The following is a 21,410-nucleotide window of genomic DNA, read 5'->3' as shown; positions in this document are numbered from 1 at the left end:
TGAATACAAACTACATTGATATATCCAATCAGCAACTTAGCCCTATATTGTATAATGTTGCCAAAAGGCAGTACACCAGTAAAAGACAGATAACTCCAATTGTTTTAAAATAATATCAACTTTGCAGTGGTTTCTCTTTTATTTATCATATTTGCTGGCATTTGACACCCATTACTACTTGGGTTTGAATTTTAAACAACGCTTTTGTTTAATTATTTGCATCGTTGTCCTTTTTTTAACATTTTTAAAACAAATGTGTGCTATATAAGGTTAAAAATATTAAACGAACTTTATCTTAATTTAAGCTCATTAATAGTTGTGCATAAATTATTAATTAACCAATTAAAGCTCGTTAAAAGCCGTGCATAAATTATTAACTTATTAAACCTCATTAATATCGTGCATAAATTGAGTAGGAAACAATAAAATCTGTGAAAATATATATTTTTTAAATTATTAAAAAAACATTCATTTAAAAACTAATTGAGACTTCGTGCCAAACAAAAGAAGTATTACACGATAAAAGCAATCTAAATTTTTTTATAATAAATTCCTTAAACTTGAAATTTTGCTTTCGCAATTATCTTTGTATTTATTACACCTAGGAAAATATTTTTCGTTTGATCCAAATAGTGAGATTTGATTAAGTGATCACGAATATTCCAAAACCAATTGAGTTTATATCAAGGAACTTTTATAGATTTTCATTTGAAGGGTGCACAGTTAAACAATACACTTCTAGTTACATCAAAAGATCATAAATCGATTTTAAAAGAATGATTAGAGATCATCTTGGAATTATCACAGGAGATGCTATGAAATGAGCAATCCTAACTTTTTTGATCTCAGAGGAGATATGAAAAAAAATGGAGCTTCTTCATTTAACTTGTAGCATTATTTAAGTTCGTAGCGCTGTTTTAAAGAGATCAGCTCTTGGCGAAGGCAATCATTAACCTAATAATTAATTATAAAAAATAAAAAGGGCTGATCAAAAAACAGATTTAATAAAAAAAAAAAAATCTGTAGTAAGCAAGGAAAAGTTTAAAGAAAGTAATTTATCTATTCAACCTCTTTTAGCTCTTTTCTTTCTTTCTTTAAGTCCATCAGTACTTTAATTCTCTGAGAATGATTGTGGTGACCCGCTAGCTTGGCATTTTCTGCTTTTATAGAGTCGTTTTCTTTCATGAGAATTTCAATTTCCTGTTGAAAACAAAGAAAATTAACTAAGAAATTACTTTATTTTGAGGTTTAATCAAATGAACTATAAATGAAGCCTAAATATAAATTTCTTAAATAATTGTCCTGTAATCTTTCTATTTGGAAAAAGAGAAACATCAGATAAGCATATAATTGGCACATTGTCTTATAGATTTTCTATAAGGTTCTTTATGCAGGGAATGTCACTGCGAAAAAGAAAAGCTACGCTAAAACTTTTGTTAAAACTCATTATCATTATCCGTTTTTTTTTTTACTTCTCAATAAGCGCCCACACAGACTTTATCGTTATAATCTTTAGTAAGACACCTTTGCACTGCGTTTCTTTTCCTCTTCGATGATTTCTAGCTTCGACTGATAAGCTATCTTCTCGTTGAAATACTTTTCTTCTAAACTCTTCGTTCTAAATTTTAATTTTTAAGATTATGAAAAGAAAAAGAAAAGAAAAGAAAAAAAAAATTATTTTTTTTACCACAAATAATACATATATTTGTAAAAAAATAATTTTAGAAATATAATACATATATTTATAAAAAAATAATTTTAGAAATAGAAACGCTTAACTTCAAGATCAAAAAAAAATTTTTTAGTTTTTAAAGTTGAAGTAAAAAAATTACGAAAATAACAATTATAAGAATAACCATTCAAAAGAACCAACTTTTCTAACTCCTCCAGAACTGCATCAAGATCTTCTTGGATGTTAAACATATTCATTCTGCACTCAGCTAATCTGTAACAAAATAATCGTATTTTTAATTCATGCAGCATAACTTAATTTTGTTTTCACTTAACTTAAAAAGCGACTTACTCGTCCGATATGGCGTGTTTTTCATTGATGGCTTGATCCTAAAAAAATATAAAAAATTGTTAAAAAAAAAAAGATACACTTAAGCACCAAATTGATCACCATGAAAATATCTTCAGCTTCGGCCATGAGAATAAAAAATCTAAAGATTAAAACTTTAAGAAGATCAACACCATGGACGCTGTAAATTTTAAGTTTAAATGAAGTGTTTAAAAGTAAGTGTTTAAATGAAGCGAAAAACGTTTAAATACCCGCTTAAGAGAAGCATCATTGGCAAGTACTTTTTCTTTTTCCAAACTTTCTCGATAGGATTTTATTTCATCTTCAAATAATTTTTCTCTAAAAAAAGAATGGTAATTTTGAATTGAGTATTTTCTTAGAAGGGCAAGCAAACTATTCAGTAAACTATGAGCTATAAAACAGCAAGTTATATTTAAAACAAGCCACACTCCATAAAAAAGGGAGCTCTTTATTAAAGAAATCGCGTTTTATTTAACTAAGGCAAGCCATACTTCTGTTCGTGTTTAATCCTTTCCTTATCTAAATCTTCTAGCTCTGTTTCAAGTACTTTAATTCGCCCTTCTAAAACCTCTTGCCCGCACTGCATAATTTCGTACTCAACCACCTGTTTTCTTAGGCGCTCTATTTCCTTGAGGTCTTCCTGTTTAGAGGCTTCAAGATTTTCTAATAGCCTCGTTAAGCTGTCAACTTTTTCGGATGTCTCAACGAATGTCGCCGACGTCCTTTGATTGTTTAATTCACTCTCCAGCCTTATAAACTAAATTGAAGTATATTTCAAACACCTGTATCCTGGTTCTTTAGTTACGAATAAGGTAACTTAAACACAAACAAAGAAAAAACAAAAAAAAAGAAATATTCAAGTCCCTCCGCTAAATACTCTCCGACAATTTTTCTGAGACTGTTAAGTATTTAGTATAATGCAATAGACTAACAAATAAAAACATTCTTATGACACTAAGCTTTTAGCAGAAAACTGCATACATACATAACATACAGTGTGCGGTAGCAATTCGCGGACACTTTCTTACTAACTTTTAGAGCCAAAAATATTTGAGAACTTAGAATTGAGTGGGTCCATTCAGCATTATCATATTTTTTTACCTTACAAGCTGTACTTATTGACACTCCAGATATTCTGATCACTTCTCTTGTAGATAAATTTAACCCTTAAATTTTTTTAGCTTCCATTTTTAAATTTTTTAAACCAAACCTATTTTTGTTCAGTTTGTTATAAAAGCAACAAAACACAAAAAACACAAAAATTCTGATCATTTTAAATTATGCAACCTTTCTAAAAACTAGTCCACAAATCGCTGCTGCAGTCTTAATATATATGTATATTATAAACCGATAAATATTTCCTTTATAATTTGATAACGATACGCTTTATAAGACGTTATCAAGAGTCAAAAATCAATGCATTACATACATTTTCTCATGACTTAATGTGTTACATACATTTTTTCTTTCAACATCAAGTGAATTTTTCAATTGATCAATTGATTCCTAAAAATTGTCAAAGAAACGAATGAAAAATTTCTTATAAACATTACGTAATAAAAATAAATACTTTAATAAATAAAGAACAAAATAAAAATACCTGCAACATCTTTAGTTCTTTGTTCTTTTCGTCTACGATGCGAAAAACATCCTCCAACTGATCTTGAAGGGTGGAAACATCTAATTTATATTTTAATGCCTAAAAAAGATTCAGATTATATAACTTAGTAAGAAATGCTATGCTGATTGGAAAGAGGAGGAACTTAGGACAATTGTTAATTATATTAAAGCCAGGAGAAAGGAAGAAACACTAAAACGCAGTATGGAAAAAAACCCTAACACCTTGGTATTGTATTTTGAAGCATAACTTCTAGAATTTGTAAACTGTCAACTCATTTGTGTTAAAAATTTCTCTTTTTAATTTTGTAGTTTTTACAAAAAACGGTAATAACAAACTACTTATTACAATAAATATCTTAGTTGCAACTTACATGTAACATTTTGGTATTTAATTTTAAAATTATCTTACATCTTTATCTCTCTCTTCTTTTTCTCTTGCCAACTTACAACTCTCACACTCCATTGCTTCAGCCAGTTTTGTGATTTTAACTTTCTATTAAAAAAAAAAAAAATATTAGAAATAGATATTAAAAAACAGCTTGGTTCAAATTACAAAAAACAGAATAATCAAATATACATATAGATGTGTATTTGATTATTCTTTTTTTTGTAATTTGAAAAAAACATACATTTTCAAACTATTACAAAAAAGTTTTTGAAAGATGGGAAAAATTTTGCAAACTTTTTTCTCATAAGATGTTTGTAATGAATCATATAGTTGTTTAACATCTTCAAGCTCCAAAGTCAATGACAATATAGTCGATTCTTTTTCTATTGTAGCACTACGCAACTCCTGTACTGTCTTCATAAAGTTATTGATAGCCTCTTTATCTGCCAAGTTCATCCATTTTTGAGCAGCAACTTCAGAGCGTGACTTTTCTAAGTCTGTTTGCAGTTTTTCAAATAATTTATTCTAAAAAATTACAAACCTAGGTTCATTCCTCAAGTTGCTGTTTAAAAAAAATATATAATAAAAAAATAATAGCACAAAAAAACAATGTCAAAAAACAAAAATGAACATATATTAAAGTTAAAAAAACCTGATCATCAAGTTTTTTTGCTGCTAAATTTAACTCTTCGCGCAGAACATTTATTGTTTCAACAGATCGCATCAATTCCTATAAAATTAAATTTCAAATATATTTTAAATGCTGACAACAATAGCCTCTTTAAATTTAACGAACAATCATGCATAAATGAAGATATTTCTAACCTCATGTTTATCATCCTGTGAGAGTTTCATTTTCATTTCGACTTCATTATTTAACTTTTCAAGGGCACTCTGTCATTCAAAAAAAGATTAAAAACACAACAATAATTAGAGTGGTAAATTTATTCAAACTTTTAATTTTTTTTAATGACTTTAATATTAAGAGATGAAACTTTTTTTAGTGACTTTAAAATTATATATATGATGATGTTTAGCTTTAAAAATGTCCCCTGTAGACCACTTTTTAAAAAAACTAACTTGTTCACTTTTTACATATCACTTAATTCAATATTTTTCAATTTGTAATTTTGCTTTCTTTATACAAAGCCTTGTTAAAGTTATTTTCAATTTGTAAGTACATTTTTTTAAATGTAATTTATAAATTTATAAAGAATTTATGTAATTGTTTAAATATATTTAGGTTAAAATGTATAAAATAAGCAGTGATACCATAAACAAAAATAAGGAGGTGAAGCAATTTCGTTCTGTTTGAGAAGTATTAGCGAAAAGAACAGAAATCAATAAAATCGCAAAACCACTAGACAAGCTTGGATTAGAATTCCAGATGTACAAGTTGTTTTAGGCAGGTTCACTTACTTGAGCTCTTTAGAGAAATCTGTTTTTGGAAGATGCATAGTTATTGCCTCTGAATTAATTTCATTATGGACCAGACTGAATCTCCAGCCATAACAGAAAAATCAATTTCAACAAAAATCAAAAATTTGATTAATAAATACCACAAAAACAGAAAATCAGTATCAGCAATTATAATGAAATATTGTTTGATATTACAAATGAAAAAGGTTTATGGTTGAGCACTGAAGAAAAAAATTTTCACAAATTGCAAGTTGAAAATAATGGAAAAGTAGGATATGTTACATCAAAAGTTGTTCCAACTCATCCACCTAAATGTTTCAAAGGTAAACTGTTAGCAGTAAAATCCAGCATCAAATAGAAATCTCTGACTCTGACTCTAAAACTAAAACAGAGACTGATGATGATTATGCTCCATCAATTAGCAATATCTGTAGACCTAAAAGAAAGAGAAAAGCTGCAACTGCTTCAGCTGTTTTTTTAATGAAGCATGTTAAGCTAAGAGAACACACCAGAGCAAGAAAGTATGTCATCAATTGTCAGAAGAAAGTATTAATATTATAATTTCAACACAGGCAGGTATTTACAAACAAGTAATGAAAAAAGCTGATAGAATGAGAGAAGAATTAAAGAAAAATATAAAAAATCACAAAATAAAGTTGGCAGCCTTGCTTTTAGAGGATGGCTAATTCAAACTGATTGTTTCAGCATTGATTAGTTTGTTAAATGATCTATGGGAAGTAATAAAAGTGATTATTTGTGATACAACAAACACACCATAGCAAAAGGTGGTGTTGTAGTAATTTTAAAAAAGAATTTATAAACAGGAAATTAGAAGGTCTACAATATATTGGCTGTCAGCATGTCATGTGTTAGATTTGTTATTAAGGCATATCATGGATGAAATTTTTGGAGGTAAAAAAATCGTCACCAAATATGAATTATTTTGTTGATAAACTTATAAGAAATTAACTTAGTAAAAAATATCTAACAGTCTTAGTAAAAAATATCTAACAGTCAACACCAATCATAAGCATTCCAGCAATGGTATGAAAAGATGATATGAAGTTTTTGTGTAAGCTAGGACATCATTACAAATATTATTTCATAAAATTTTCTATTCTATAAAAAAAGATTTTAAGAAAATTAATTTTAAAGCTCCTCCAAATATTAGTAATACTAGGTGTAATTCCAGAGGAATTCTAGCAATACTAGCATTTGTTTTATTGCCAGAACATTGGCACAACTGCAACTGGCATGTAATTTCATTACTAGTGAATGGATAAATATCTGGTTTTCTAACCACTATTATGATACAGCAAATTATGAAGTTTTATAAGTTGCAGTTTACAAAAGCAAAAAAATCCTTTTTAAGCCACTGGTGTAATCAAGAAACTGTCATAAACACTGCAAGATCCAACATTTGTGCAGAACACGCAGTAAAAACTGTGCAAGAAATTATGATTTATGCAAAAACTGAAAAAACAATCAATTAAAAAACTAATTTTATGCGATAAAATTTAAGTTATACTGGTACTAATTTTTTAAGCACTTAGAATATTTTAGAATTACAGAACTTTATATTTAAAATTGTTGTTTTTTTTTGCTTTATGGGGGAACTTTTTTTTAAAGAAAATTAAATAATTAAGATATCTTTTACTTTTGGTCTAAAACTCATTGTGACCATGGCCATAAAAAATTTAAAAAGTTTTCACCCAAGTATTCATTATTTTAAAACATAAAATTTTATATTAAAATACTTTATTACAGTGGGTTGCATAAATATAGTCACTACTTTTTTTATGTAAAATTTTTGTTTTTTTCAAAATTATCTTTGAAAATAACTAATAAATACAATTAAAAATGTACTAAATGTGTTAATTGATTCTCTATTGAATGGTATATAACTCAAATTCGTTAGATTTACCAGTCTTGAGTAAATATTAGAACATAGTTGTTTTTCTAATGTAGCAAAAATATAGTCAGTTAAAATTTAAAAACTTAAGTTGATATATGTCAATGAAATGTTATCCAAACGGTCTAAAATTTGGTGGTTTTTCTCCAAACTATATAAATGTTTTTGCAAAAATAAAATTAAGTTATCATTTTTAGAAAAGCTGTTTCAGACAACGTACAATGGCAAATTGTAGGTCTGCTAAAAGATAAAATAAAAAGCCAATGAGAAATAGCTTGAATGTGCAATCTTTCACTTAAATGTGTACAAACAACATTGAAAAACCACGAACTACATAATGATGTCAAAGATTTACCAAGGCTTGGTAGACCTTTAAAGCTAATTTCAAGAGACCAAAGTTGATTTTATCACAAGGTTAGACAAGACCCTAAAATTTCTTACCACGAACTTGCTGAAGAGTTCACAAATACACTTGGTAACGGTAACATTAGTGTTAGTAGACTGTAAGAAGATGCCTAAATAAGAAAGACTTAGATTGCTATGTCACTGCTCGAAAACCACTTTTGCATGTCTCATATCACCTAAAAAGATTAAAGTGGTGCAGAGGAAGACTTCGCTGGTCTGTAGAAGACTGGGCCAAAGTCATTTTCAGCAACGAATCCAATTTTGAGGTGATAAATCACAACTCAAGATTAATCATTAAGAGGCTGGCTGGTGAAAAGTTCAAAGACCGTTTTTATGTATCAAGGACACAAGATGAAGGAGAATCAGTCAGAATTTGGGGATGCTTCTCCTATAATGAATTAACCAGTACATCTACAAAGAGACCCTCAAAAGTAAACTTTTACCAACACCTAGAGCTTTTTACAGAAGACAACAACAATAGAATTTTCAATACGATGGGCAATTGCTCATACTGCAATCTCAGTTAAAGAGTGGCTTGATTGGAAAAACATTACCATCATGCCTTGGCTAGCTCATTCTCCATATCTCAATCCCATCAAGAACATTTGGGCTTGGATAGACTAGCGATTGGTCAAAGAGAGTATAACCAGTGTTGCGCAATTACAGCAGGCCTTGGAAAAGCTTTGGAAAGAATTTCCAAGAGAATTATGCATCAGACTAGTTGAATCTATGGCTAGACATGCTTGTGCATGTGTGAAAGTTTGTGGTGTGCATACAAAATACTAAAATACACCCTGACTCTATATTTTTGCTGTGTTTTTTTGGTTGTTTTTTTTTTAACAGTTGTATATATTTCTCATAAAAAAGTATCTTAAATTATTTTTTTTTAAAAAATTTTTTTATTATTATGTTTATAATACCACTGTTAATAAAACTTAAAACAATTTAAATCATTAACTTTTTTGTTTGCCACCATTATCAAGCATTATTAAGGTGTTTAAAAATGTTTAGCATTAAAGGTTACTGATTTTTTCAAAGATTCTATTTCTCTCAAAAGTTGAAAATTGGACGACTATGTGGCCTTTAGTCTTTAATTATTTTAAAAATTAACCTGTAAGTTTTCTTCCTCTTCTTTTAGCTTAATTCTATATTCTTCAACCTTTTGCTCTAATTCAATGTTTTTGTGGTGAGAAAACTCCAACTCCTCCTTACAATCCTCAAAACCAGCCTAAAAAAAAAAAAAAAAAAAAAAAGAAAGAAAAAAAGGAGAATAAGAAAAGTTAAAAGAGCAAGTAACAATTTGTAACTGTCACTTTTCCTTTATTCAAAAGGTTTGAAATGTATTTTCTATTTTCTTGAAAAAAAAACAACAAATAAAAAACCTGTAAGTTATTGTTTAATTCTGCTGTGGCATCCATTTCACTTCTCAAATTTAAAAAGTCAATCTCCAATTTTACACACTAAGAAAAAAAATTAATTTTAATGATGCTTTACAAACAAAAATCTTAATATATTTTGAAAAATTTTATTTACAAGACTTTTATTGTGCTCATAAATTATTTTATTTAACAAATTTCCTAAAACAATCTTGTACTGAAATACTTCCTCTTTAAAGCATATAAGATCTAGTCTAAATTGTCATCTTGTTATGCTGAGGAAATCTTTATGTTCCTAAATCTTAACTTCACATGAGAAAAAAAAAGATAGACGTAAAGTGGACATATGAGCATAAAGTACCTTGCTTTCAATAGTGGCGTATTTGCGACTTGCTTTGATTGCTTCATCACATTTTTGTTCTTTTAAATGATTCAATTGCTTTTGCACTGACAATAGTTGTGATCTTAGGTCTTCTGCTTCACTTGTTAAAACTTTGGAAAAATTAATTAAAAGTATTTAAAAAAGAAACAAAAAAAGCTAAACTAGGTTTATGTATGATATAGATCATCTCACTGTGTGAGATAGGATATTTATTCAATGTTATTTTATTACATTTAACAACTCATAATAAACCTAATGCTTCAACATTAGGTTAAAAATGTTACTCAAACTTACTTGTGAAACTTCCTTGCATTTCGTTGTATTTGTCTTTTATTGACAACAATTGCATGCTTAAATCGTTTTCTTTTTCATGCCAAAAGCTCCTTTCTTGTTCCAGAAGCTGGGGAAAAAATAAATTAAGAACTCAACTTTAAGTAGATTGTTAATAATATGTTTATAATGCTTTATGGTTTTATTAATTTAATAGCTATGCACTAACACTATAATCAATACCATCATTACAAATGATAACTATAGTTTAATAGACATAAATTTTAAAGAAGAAATTTTAAAGAAGACATTAAACATAACAAAACCTATAAAATGCAAAAAAAAAAGTACCTTACTTGCTCTAACTCTTTGACTTTGTGTTCCAGTTTAAATTTAGCTTCATTCAAAACAATTTTTGAAGTTTGCTCAACATGAAGAGCTCGACTTGATTGGTTATACAAATCCTAAACAAAAGTTTTAACTCTGTTGACAATTTATTTTGAAAGAGAGACAAATATGCATAATTATGCATAATATTCATAATATGATGTAAACTGATGGTTTCCAAACGAAACTAGCTGATGCTTTGCTAACAGAACAAACTGATGCTTTAGAAATATTTTTTTACATATCTCTGCTATGTTAAAATAAAAGGCGTTTTCAGAAATGTTTTGGACAGGCCAGCTAAAACTCTGTGATGAAAATTGCCAATAAGATTGAAAACATCACAAAACAAAATCAGGAAAAAAAAGTCTGTTATAGATAATATAGAATAAGGAAATATTTCAAAACTTTTTACAGAATAAAAACACCTGCAAATGCTTCATTTCCTTTTGAATAGCTTCCATATACTCCACTTCTTCATCTTGGGTTTCATCAGCAAGATTCCAAAAGGGATCAAACTCATCATTATCAGAAAGACTGTCAAAACTATCCTCATCGATAAGTTTTGGACGTGGTTCATCTTGAATAAAGCGATCAGGATCATTAATATATTGGTCTTTCAAAAAACATTTTGCCTTGTTTCTTTCAGCACTGTCTTGTGAAGACGATTTTTCTACACTACCATTAACATTAGCTTGATTGATGGCTGGTGTGGACTGCTTTGCATTTATACTATTAACTAATTTAGATTTTTTAGGCGTACACTGGGGAGTCAGCAATTTACTTGGAGAGGATAAAATCTAAAAAAGGGAGCATCACCATAATTTTTATCATTTTGCACATCAAACTTTTAAAGCAAACAGTTTTAATGAAAACTATGTACCTTTATTGTCTGAATATGCAAACTGTTCATCGCTGATCTTTCAACAGCTGTTTTCAGCTGAAGAGTTTCTAATGCTCGCTGAATTAAAGAAAGAAAAGAATTCAAAACAAGGTAAAAGTTTAAATAAAACTAATTTTGGTTAGATGTAAAGTTAACTTATGATTTTTAAAAAATTCAGATACATTTTTCAATTTTAATTTTGAAAAACTTTTTTTTCAGTTCCACTCCTCAAATATATCCCATCAAAAACAATACAATCAGTGATAAAAGACACAGAGATAAAAAAAAATTACCTCTAAATCATTATTACTCTTTCTAGCAGCAATCAAATCTGATTTCATATCCAACTCTTTTTTACGAAACAGCTCATTTAAACTGACCAACTCTGCGCACTTTTGTTGCAAGTTTTGTCTATTCTGCTCCAACTCAATTTTTGAAGTATCAAGTTTTGTTTGAAGTTGAGCTAATTCTGACTTTAGTTTTTCAATCTCTACATTTGAGGCATCTACACTTAGTTGTGAGCTTAATGCAGACTTTTCTAGGTTGGGTGACTGTGAAGATAAATGTTCCCGCAGTTGTCGTTCAAGTTGCAAAGTATAACGATGTTTCTCAGCCATATTTCTCATTAATTCTCCATTTGTAGGATCCAAAGATTTTAAACGTTTAATTTCAGCTTAATGTTAAAAAAAAAAGCTAGAATTTTTAAATACAAAATTAAAAAAATCAGTTACTTTATTAATTACAAGTCCATAATTTTAATCTATTCTTACAATGAAAGCAAAAACAGCAATGAAAGTCATAGCATTACTGAAATTCTTAACAAAAATAAATACCTCTTAATTCCAGATTTTCTATTGCAAACCTTTTAACATCTGGATGGTTTTCAATTGTAGATTGCAATAACTTTATTTCATCTTTTAAAGCAGCCTAAACATTAAAAACACCAAAATATATTATTTACAATGTTAAAATGCAACAAAACAATAGTTTTAGTTGTACTGTAAACTTTCACATTTTTGAGATCATTTGTTAGAGATTTTGAAAACTCCGCGTCCATCAAATAAATACACAACATTCTGTGTGTATTCCTTTAAATAACTTTTAAATGCTTCAAATTTAATCAACTTTTTTATAGATATTTATCATTTCTCATGAATATTATTTCCATTCATGGTTACATAGTTGGATATTAACTCTGATGGGAGAATCTTTACTTTTAGATTATTACAACTGTATTTCTTTTTTTTTTAGAATCGTCTTTCTATAGCTCAGAAAAAGTGTTAATGCAATATGCCAGAATTTAAAAATCCAATATCCCTATGCTCCACATCATATTCTATTCCTCAATAGGTTTTTAATGATTAACATAGGAATCAAAAATTTGACAAACAATTTCTTAATTGTACAACTTACTATATCTGCATCTTTGTCACTTTCTTCACTAATAGCACAAGATTTTTTTTGTAACTTTGAAATAGTATCATTGCGAAACTTTATGATCATTTTTTGTGATTGAGCAAACATCTCTTTCTTACGACACAACTCTTCTAAGTTTAAAACTTTAGCTTGAAGAGCCTAAAAGAGTTTGGCAAACTTTAGATGAATACTTCAAGCTTGTTTACAACAAACAAACTTTCAGATGCAAATAATTGAAGCCTGTTTAAAAAAAAACCTGTTAAAGAAATCTTATCAAACAATTTTCTTCACTGAACAGAAAACATACTTAACAGTTTTAAATCGATTAAAAATCTGACTCAATTATCCTAAATTAAAACATCTTACTGTGTATTTTTTTTTAATTTTTTTTTGTGTGAATATTTCTCTTCTTTAAAACTTAATGCTAAAGCTGCACATTTTTTTTTTTAATATAAAATAACTTTTGATTATAAAAAGTTCTGTTTTAAGCACATTCTAACAACTTTTTTTTGACATTTTTTTTTTCAATCTACAATTTTGTTCGAGTACCACATTAAAAAACATAACTTACACTTATATAAATATTTAAATTTTTATTCCAGACTGCTGTAACATAAAAAAATACATACAAATTTTTCACTCTCTGATTGCTCACTGACAGCTATTGCATTTAACATCATTTCCTTCCATTGTTCAGAATTATCTAAACAGGAAACTGGATTTTTGTTTTATAGACATTTTTGAAAGTGAAAAACACAAATGTTTTAAACAAAAAAAGTTGAAATGTGTGACACTGTTACATGACACTGCTACATGACACTGCTACATGACACTGATGATGTTTATAGGATTATTCAATGATGCTGATGAAATTGTATAACAAACAAATAAGTTTTTTAACACAAATAATTATAATAGCTAAATAAAAACCACTTACCAACCATACTAATTGATGCATCACTAACTGGTGCACTAGTTAGTGATCCACTGGTTCCAAAAGCTAAACAAATACAGCTTTGATTACAAGCATAGAATACAATCAAGATAATCAAAAACTTCATAACATTTTCATTAAAAAAAAAATTTATTTACCAAAGAAGTATACTTTTTTACGTTTGTTTTGCATTAATAGTTATTGATGGAGGAAATTTTATTTTCATGAAGTGCATTTTCATAACTTATTAGCAGCTTAGAAGAAATATTGACTTGATATGCCAACAAAAATAAAAACAACCAAGAGTTACTAACAATCATGTTGACTCAATCAAATGTTACCAGTTTAAAAGATAACGTTTTGATTGAATCAAACAAGATAAAGATTGTTGATTTTTGAAACTCCTCAAATGAATCAATTTTAATTTTATTTTTCAATCTTATTTTTTTTATTATAATGGATTAATATTTTTCATTTATAAACAAAATCAAAATACAGAGGTTTGATATAAAGTAAGGAAAAAATTTCTTTAAAATTCTCTGCTTCTTTTTCAAATTCTTTATTGACAAAATCACATACACCTGGCTTGAGATAACAACATATCTTTCAACTTCCGAATTTCAGCTTGAAGTTCAACCACATTTCCAGTTACATCCTCATTAACAACTGCCTTATTTTTAATCATTTTTGCACGACGAGCAAAGTTTAATGTTGACAATGTTTCCCCAAAGCATCTAAGAAATCAAAATAATGAATGATCTAGAGAAATCTGTACTTACTAATCTAATTTTAAAAAGCTAATAATATTGAAGATAATTAAAAAAATATAATAGCACTAAATACATAAAACAAAAGAAAGATTTAAGATAACTGTCAAATATTGTAAATACCTAGATGATGGGTGAATATTTGCAATGATATAAGTTTTTGCATTTCCTCCGAGCGAATCCTTTAAAATTTAATTAAAAAAAAATCAAAAATACAACAAATCAAAAAAAATGTTTAGGTTGATGTTAGGATGTGAATATCTTTAAAAACCTGTAAATTATTTTAATAACTTGTTGGTAAAGACCTTAAAACACAATTTGCAATAAAGTTCTAACTTGTCAACAAAAAGAGCTGTAAAGTACCTTACTACAGGATGGCTGCTGTAAAATAATTCATCTATCCATAACCATGATTATTTATTCTTACATAAAAATATTTTTAAGTTTCCATATAAATATTTAAATATAATATTTATCATTTATAAAATAAAGATTATATATAAAAACACTTACCCGAAGTATAAAAGTAAGCTTTGAATCTCTATAATGAACATGTCTTGTTTTACCATGGGTTATATCGACCAAAGCCATAATGACATTGCCAAGCGCAGACAGTGATTTGTTAATACTACCAGCTTCCTGTGAAGTGTATATTTAGTTGTTTTTTATCAGTACAAAAATTTTTTTAAAATAGCAATGTTGAAAATATTTTAGCTAAAAATATAAAATATACTTATTAAGTATTTAAAATAAATAAATATATTTCCAGACTTACAGATATTCAAATTTACAAATATGTAAAAGATTTTAAAAATCCTTGATTAATAAAAGTAAACAAAATCTCTTTTTAACACTAAAAAATCCTAAAACAGATTAGCATGGAAAAATAACATGCTTTAAGCCACAACAAAAGCATGAAAGGAAAAGCCATTTGTGGAGATCACAAGAAGCAGTGAATAAATAGGGCTATGATCCTGAAGGATTCTCAACTGATTGCAACAGTAGTGTCTCTCTTACTTTGATCAAAATTCATATTATGAACTTGAAAAATATTTTTTCTTTTTGTCAAAACAAAACATTCCAACTTCTAAATTAGAAATAAAAACAAAAAACCTTTAATCGTAAATCTTGGGTATTTGTATCTTTTTGTCTTTCTGACCCAGCAAGGTCAACTAGATGAAGCTTAGCAACTTTAATATTTGCCATACCACCCATGCGTCTCTACAAAACAAAATTACAAATACTGGTATCTGCAAATAAGTTGATTAAACCATCATGGTGTAGCAAAATTTTTGTCTTTAATTAGAGTTAGAAACTTAAGTAAACAACTTTTTACTTTTGATGAAAGCGAGACTGTAAATACTGCATGGCTGCGACTACTTTCTCTGTTCATTGATGTAGATGCCACTCTTCTGTTTAACCATCCTGGAGGCAAATAAATGTTGATGATAAAAAAAACAATGCATAAATTCCTAAAGCATATATAAATAAAGCAACAGATTTCCTTAAACACTGTACATTAGAAATGCACTTTCTCTGTTATTTTATAAAGTCATAAACTTAGATCAGGAATAAGAGTCTCAGTGAGATAGTTATAACAAACTAACAAAATTGCACTAAATTAGCCCACTAAAAAATTTTAGTTAGTGGAAAAGCTTAACCTGCAAATTTTATATTGCTTAGAAGCTTTAGCAAATATGCATTGAAAAGGTCAAATTTTTTTTGTTAATCAGTAAAATTATTTTTCAACTTTATGCGACTAAAATAGTTTTGTATTTAACTGTTACTTTTTTTTTTACTTTTTTCAAAAACTTTTGATGATAAAAAAAACTTTTGGTGATAAAAAAATATAAATGCAGTACAAGGAATCTTTTCAACCATCTAATAATTCATCAAAAAGTGAATGGATTTCCTAGAACTAAAGTGAACTTTTCAAATCCTAGAGAAGCAGCTTCAAATTACTCTCAACATTACAGACTACTATTTCAACAAATATCTTCGGTTTTGAAAGACAGCTGTTATTGATTATATCTAATCAGTAAAAGCTGTCTTTCAAAACTTAGTAGTTAGTGGTTTGCAAGCTTGATGAACTAGCCCACCTAATATTATAAGCCACTTACACACATAATTGTTCAAAAAATTTAAAATCATATTTAATCTATTATACCTGACTCTAAAACTCTGTAAGCATCTTTTGCTGAAGAGACATCACGTTCTGCTAACCCGTCAACAAAAACACCCTTTTTAATATTTTCCCTCAGCTGTAAACCAGCAGCAGATGGACTAAGTAAATCGTAAACTTGTTCATTGTAAATTTCAAGAAATGAACAGGTTGCTATAAATTCTACACGATCTCCTACCTGAAACATTTTATCATTATCAACTTATCATTACAGCTATCCAGGTTTTGACTGCATAAACAACATTAAATATACTTTTATTTTTATCTCCATCACATAGGTCAACAAAATAAATTTCAATTAAACAAAAAAATGTTTGAGAAACTTAGTTCAGAGGTGGCAAACCTTCAGTCACCTTGTAATATCCAATCTCATCAATAATATTTGGATAATTAAAAAAATGCAGCAGTTTTTCATGGTGCACTCACAGGCTTAACATGATATAAAAGTTCAAATATCATCATTTAAAAATTCAGTTTTTTTTGATCATTTCACATATCATGTAATTCCTTTATCCAACAAAACAAAGCTTTGTTGCTCTAAATTAATAGCCAATATGGCTACTAATTTAGAACAATAACAGCTAAAAACAACAATACCTAAATTCAAAAATAACTAAATAAAACTTAAAAACTAAATAAAGAAAAAATAAAACTAAATAAATAAAACTAACAAATAGATAGATTTAACATTAAAGTGTAATCACTTATATAATTATATACAACTTTAAAAAATATCTTAATTAAAAAATATAGGTGGTGAATGGTATAGATTTTGAATATTAGAAGCAAATAAGAGCCAAAACAGTAATGACAAAACGTCTGTGTTGAAAATTGTCATGGTACCTTAAAAAGCAATATACCAAAAAAATCAAGATAATATCAATCTTAACTTAAACTATATTGCATATGAAATAAAATTTTTAATAAAAAAGATTCTCTAACTAAACAATAATTTCTTCAGTTTAAATAGAATAAACCTTTCAAATAGATAACTTATTAGATTTTTATTTTGATAGAAAGTTTAACTTTTGTTGTAAAAAAAAAATCTAAAATTTCTTATTGTACTTATCAAACTAACCTTCTCTTGCTCTCTGTTTATCAAACTAAACATGTATTCAAAACATCGAGGAATTACTCCTCGCATCTCATGAGTGAAAGTATCTATCCCATCATCTCCTGGAGGACCTAAAAGTAAATGAGTTGTCTGCAACATGAACAATCTCGTAATCATCTATTACAACAAAAACATTTTTGTTGCTGAAAATTACTTGGTTCCACTTTTCCATGCCTCAAGCAATTCTCACAACCTTTTGAGCCAAGCTTTTGAGCCAGGTCAACAGTGGTTTTCTGAAAGCTAATTACACAATAATGTTCTTTCTTAGTAAATATTTTGTACTGTGTTAAATTAATTAACTTCTCAGTCATTTTTAGGGCTCTGCTTAAATTTTATTTTAGAGTTTTATTGAGGCAATCCTCAATAACTGATAATCTACTTGTTAATTCCCTATTGCTAATCTACAAAAGCAAAAATCCATTCAAAGAACTATTCAGACATTTTGTGGTTTTTTTTTTACTATTTTTTCCATATTTTTTTTTTTTAAATTCAAACTCTCTTAAAATCCCAGAAAATACTTAAATGTGATTAAAATCATAAAGATTGACATTTTTATGTAACTTTTTATCAAAAATCGATAAAAGAGTTTGATTTTTTTTTTTAAAAAAAAATCAATTTAAAACTTTTTGTCTTTTTTGTCATCATTCTATCAAAATTTTTTTTTTTTTTTTTTTTTTTGTTAAATGTTTCACTACTTTTTTATGGACAAATGTTAAAACTCAAACTATAAAAAAGAAGATGAATTAGTGAAAAAAATCACATATAAGTTGTAGAAAATTGAATGTTCTATCAATTGGTTACTTTTATGATACTTTTAAAATGCAGTAAACTCTCAATTGAATGCATGAATAAAAATGCAGTAAACTCTCAATTGACAAACAGACTAATGTTTTCTTAACTTACCAATCATTGTAAATGTTTTACCAGAACCAGTTTGACCACTAAAAAGTAGAAATATGGGTTAGTATACACATAAAACTTTTACCAAGCGAAAAAAAAAATCAGAAAGAGTCACATACTAAGCAAAAATAGTTCCATTGAACCCATTTACAAATGCTTCGATGATTCCTTTTCCAACTGTAGTAAAAACTTCTTCCTATAAAAAAAAAATTATTTTTTCAAGTTTATATTGTATGAGGTTTTGACAATCTTCTTTTTCTTTTTTTTCTTTTTTTTTTTTCCTCCTTTCTTTTTCTCTTCTCAATTTGGTATTTGTACTTATATATGGTAATATACTGAGACATTTTAAAACTTTGATTGATGAATCAAATCATATGAAATTGTCAATTTGATACTTTCCAATATTTTTTTATGCCTGATACTCAAATGAATATAGATATGCAACTCTGAACTTAACTTTAGACTTGACTTTGATAAGTTTCAAATCAACTTTGGAGTGCACTCTATCATTTTCTAGTCTACTCAAGTATTCCAAGAAGTTTTGGAGATTTTACTATTGTATTTCATATCTTTCAAAATGGCATTCAGTTTTCCTTTCAATAACTAATTTGTGTAGTTGTTAACTGAACCACTATTAGAATAATTATTGGCAGATTGAAGAGCTTTGGTTGTTCCAATATTGATTTAATCATTTTGCTGAATTTAAAATATCTGATTTGCTTAGGTGCTTGATGAATAATTCCCAAATTTAATTATGCTGATGAAAATTGTGCACAGTTAAGCAACCTAGATAAAGCTGTCTTTTATTATGTCTTTCATGTAAATACAACCTTCAGAAATTCATTAATTTGTGCTAATGTGCTATTTTTGTCTATGCAAAAGAAGTGAATTCTTGTCCAGAACAGCTGATCAGATTGGGTATTCAAAGCAAAGCTATTGATTGCTCGACTGTTGCATTTTTTACATTGCAGCTGTGACTTTTATTCAGCTGATGTGACACACTAAATCTTTTGTATGATAAAATTTCTATTTAAAATACTATTATAAAGTATTAGAGAAATATGTGAGACTTCTTATATAGTTTTATTTACAGAAATTTTAAGCTCAATAGTTTAAAGTGTATCAGTTTTCTATCACAGCTTATTTCACCACTGGCTTTTTAAACAGGTTTTAGTCAGTAATCAAATTTGTTATTTGCAACCTCTGATTGTCTTAACATCGTACTTAATGTTTTGTTTTTATTATCTTACAGAAAATTGAGGTAGGTGATTATGTATGAACTATAAGTCTGCTTCATTAGAGCTACCTTAACTCCTCTGAAAATATTTTGTGATATAGATACAAAATGGTACTTAATAAAACTTTTTTACAAATTACTTAAATTAGCACATTTTAAAAAATACCTGAGCAGTTTCCATGTTTGCAACAAAATCATAACTAAAGTGCTTGGGCTCTGGCTTTGTGAAAATAGTAACTGAATTACTAGAAGTTGCTTCAAGACACACAGTATCATTAATTCCATCTTGAATATGCTTTAAGGGAGGCCTAATTCTTACATAAACTTTAATGTTATCTCCTTCATTACTGTAAATATAAAAAAAGAAGTACTTTAGTATGCAACAATGGAAGGTTTTACCTCAAACAAATATTAAAATGTAATTTAGTCAGAAGATGCAAAAAGCTATAATTAGATTTTGGGACTGAACTACTAATTTTCAACTATTTCTTTTGACCCTGTTCAAAATGGCACTTTTGTTATTGCGATTAATTATATATTATAAATAATTATAATAGCTTTAAAATGCAGATTTTAAAAGAAGTTTTACATTTGACAAACACCAGCCAATTCTAAAATTTTTTTCCAAGACCAGTTAACTCTAAAATATTTTGAGAAAGAGACAGAAAAACAGATTAAAATATAGATTTGAAATAAGGGTAAAACATACCTATCATACCCGGCACCAACAGCAATGCTTGTGTTGATTACTTCTACAAAAATAATATTTCTTGCTTATTAGCATGTACTACAAGCTAATAGAGACACAATTAAGAAAATTTTTGTCCATTGGTAAAAATTCCACACTATTAAGAAAATAATATTTTTTTAATAATGTGGAAATTTATTTTCTAATAAGCATTTTATATCATTATTGGTGCAATTCTAAAAACTGTATATAGTAAATGTTAATTGGCATAACAAATATTAGTTGCTACCTGAAGTACTGGTCTTTGGTATTACTTTGTTTACTCTTATCCGTGTTTGAGAGTCCATATCTAATGAAATTATTTCTAATGATCAAGGAGGAAAATCAGTAAAATTTTTTCTCTATGTATAATAATTTCTCTATGTATAATTTAATATATAAAAATAGTACTAAATGGGATATTCATTTCACTGGAAAACAGGATTAAAGAATGATATCAGATTTTAAACCCTAAGAATCACTCTATGAACTTCTATAAGGGGAATTGATATCAATCGCAGATGTTAAGATGCGTCTTTTACAACCATTAATAGAGGTAATTTTAAAATGTAACCTTTTTTTTTCCCCGTCCCCCTTCTTAACTCCTCAAATCAATTTCCAAATATTTTGATTACATTAGAACAGGGAAATAAAGGTATAAAATCCTTTTTTACAAGTATATATTTATTAGTTGATTATTTTTTTAAAATGGAACGGATTAACATATATGCAAGCTTTTAAATTTAATACTATTCTACCGCGAAAATCGATGTTTATATGATTTTGACATGCGCAACAAGCGTAAGTTTTACTTTCCGGAATTCATTCGTGCTCTTTTTTTTTTGCACGCGAAAAGATAAGTTTATCGTACCAGCTCAAACTCAGCCCATTCATGAACGACTGCATGAAATGCAGGGAAGGGTTAGGGGAGGGGCCAGGGCAGGGTAGAAGCAGGATAGCAGAGGGGGATGGGGAAAAACTACTAGTTGTTAAGCAAACAAATCTGAGCGTTATTTGTCGAAGACCAATAGGGATTTTAAAAGCAATCACTTT

The 21,410-nt window shown here is 27.9% G+C and overlaps 1 protein-coding gene across 5 annotated transcripts; it reads right to left on the bottom strand.

Annotated features, from left to right (window-relative positions):
• Positions 1–677: 677 nt before the first annotated feature.
• On the bottom strand, positions 678–20,743 carry LOC145193906 (kinesin-like protein KIF15). Of its 5 annotated transcripts, none has more exons than XR_016445431.1 (37): positions 20,608–20,743; positions 20,340–20,382; positions 19,797–19,977; positions 18,513–18,589; positions 18,397–18,434; positions 17,458–17,564; positions 16,365–16,557; positions 15,534–15,622; positions 15,311–15,418; positions 14,711–14,836; positions 14,321–14,379; positions 14,010–14,164; positions 13,434–13,496; positions 13,126–13,199; positions 12,494–12,655; positions 11,914–12,007; positions 11,374–11,753; positions 11,081–11,158; positions 10,626–10,997; positions 10,165–10,277; positions 9,838–9,943; positions 9,523–9,653; positions 9,168–9,245; positions 8,897–9,013; positions 4,875–4,943; positions 4,702–4,779; positions 4,344–4,574; positions 4,071–4,154; positions 3,642–3,740; positions 3,500–3,547; positions 2,533–2,798; positions 2,272–2,359; positions 2,024–2,061; positions 1,874–1,945; positions 1,525–1,618; positions 1,069–1,200; positions 678–954 (listed from the first exon to the last, which is right to left on the bottom strand). XR_016445431.1 is itself a non-coding variant. In XM_090068154.1 (37 exons), exons 1-37 carry the CDS (start codon positions 20,663–20,665, stop codon positions 895–897), a joined length of 4,356 nt encoding a protein of 1,451 aa, XP_089924280.1. In that variant the 5' UTR covers positions 20,666–20,743; the 3' UTR covers positions 678–894. The 5 variants fall into 5 exon arrangements, 1 of the variants encoding a protein (XP_089924280.1); XR_016445430.1 differs by having other exon boundaries at positions 1,857–1,945; positions 10,170–10,277; XM_090068154.1 differs by having other exon boundaries at positions 10,170–10,277.
• Between the last annotated feature and the right edge of the window lie 667 nt (positions 20,744–21,410).

Source organism: Hydra viridissima, unplaced genomic scaffold, assembly GCF_058129835.1.
Source record: "Hydra viridissima isolate aposymbiotic clone 2 unplaced genomic scaffold, HvirCarnegie_v1 scaffold_12, whole genome shotgun sequence".
Classification (NCBI taxonomy): domain Eukaryota; kingdom Metazoa; phylum Cnidaria; class Hydrozoa; order Anthoathecata; family Hydridae; genus Hydra; species Hydra viridissima.
Note: the sequence above shows the minus strand (reverse complement) of the source record. Positions and strands in the feature narration are given on the sequence as shown.

What these genes read in the sequence shown, in the direction of transcription:
- LOC145193906 (XM_090068154.1), bottom strand. Translation starts at nt 20,665, where the DNA reads ATGGACTCTCAAACACGGATAAGAGTAAACAAAGTAATACCAAAGACC. An exon ending in AAGAAGAGAGAGATAAAGAT is followed by an intron (nt 3,741 to 4,070) that starts GTAAGATAATTT and finishes AATCTTTTTTAG; the next exon opens with GCATTAAAATATAAATTAGA. An exon ending in AGGATTAAACACGAACAGAA is followed by an intron (nt 2,360 to 2,532) that starts GTATGGCTTGCC and finishes TTCTTTTTTTAG; the next exon opens with AGAAAAATTATTTGAAGATG.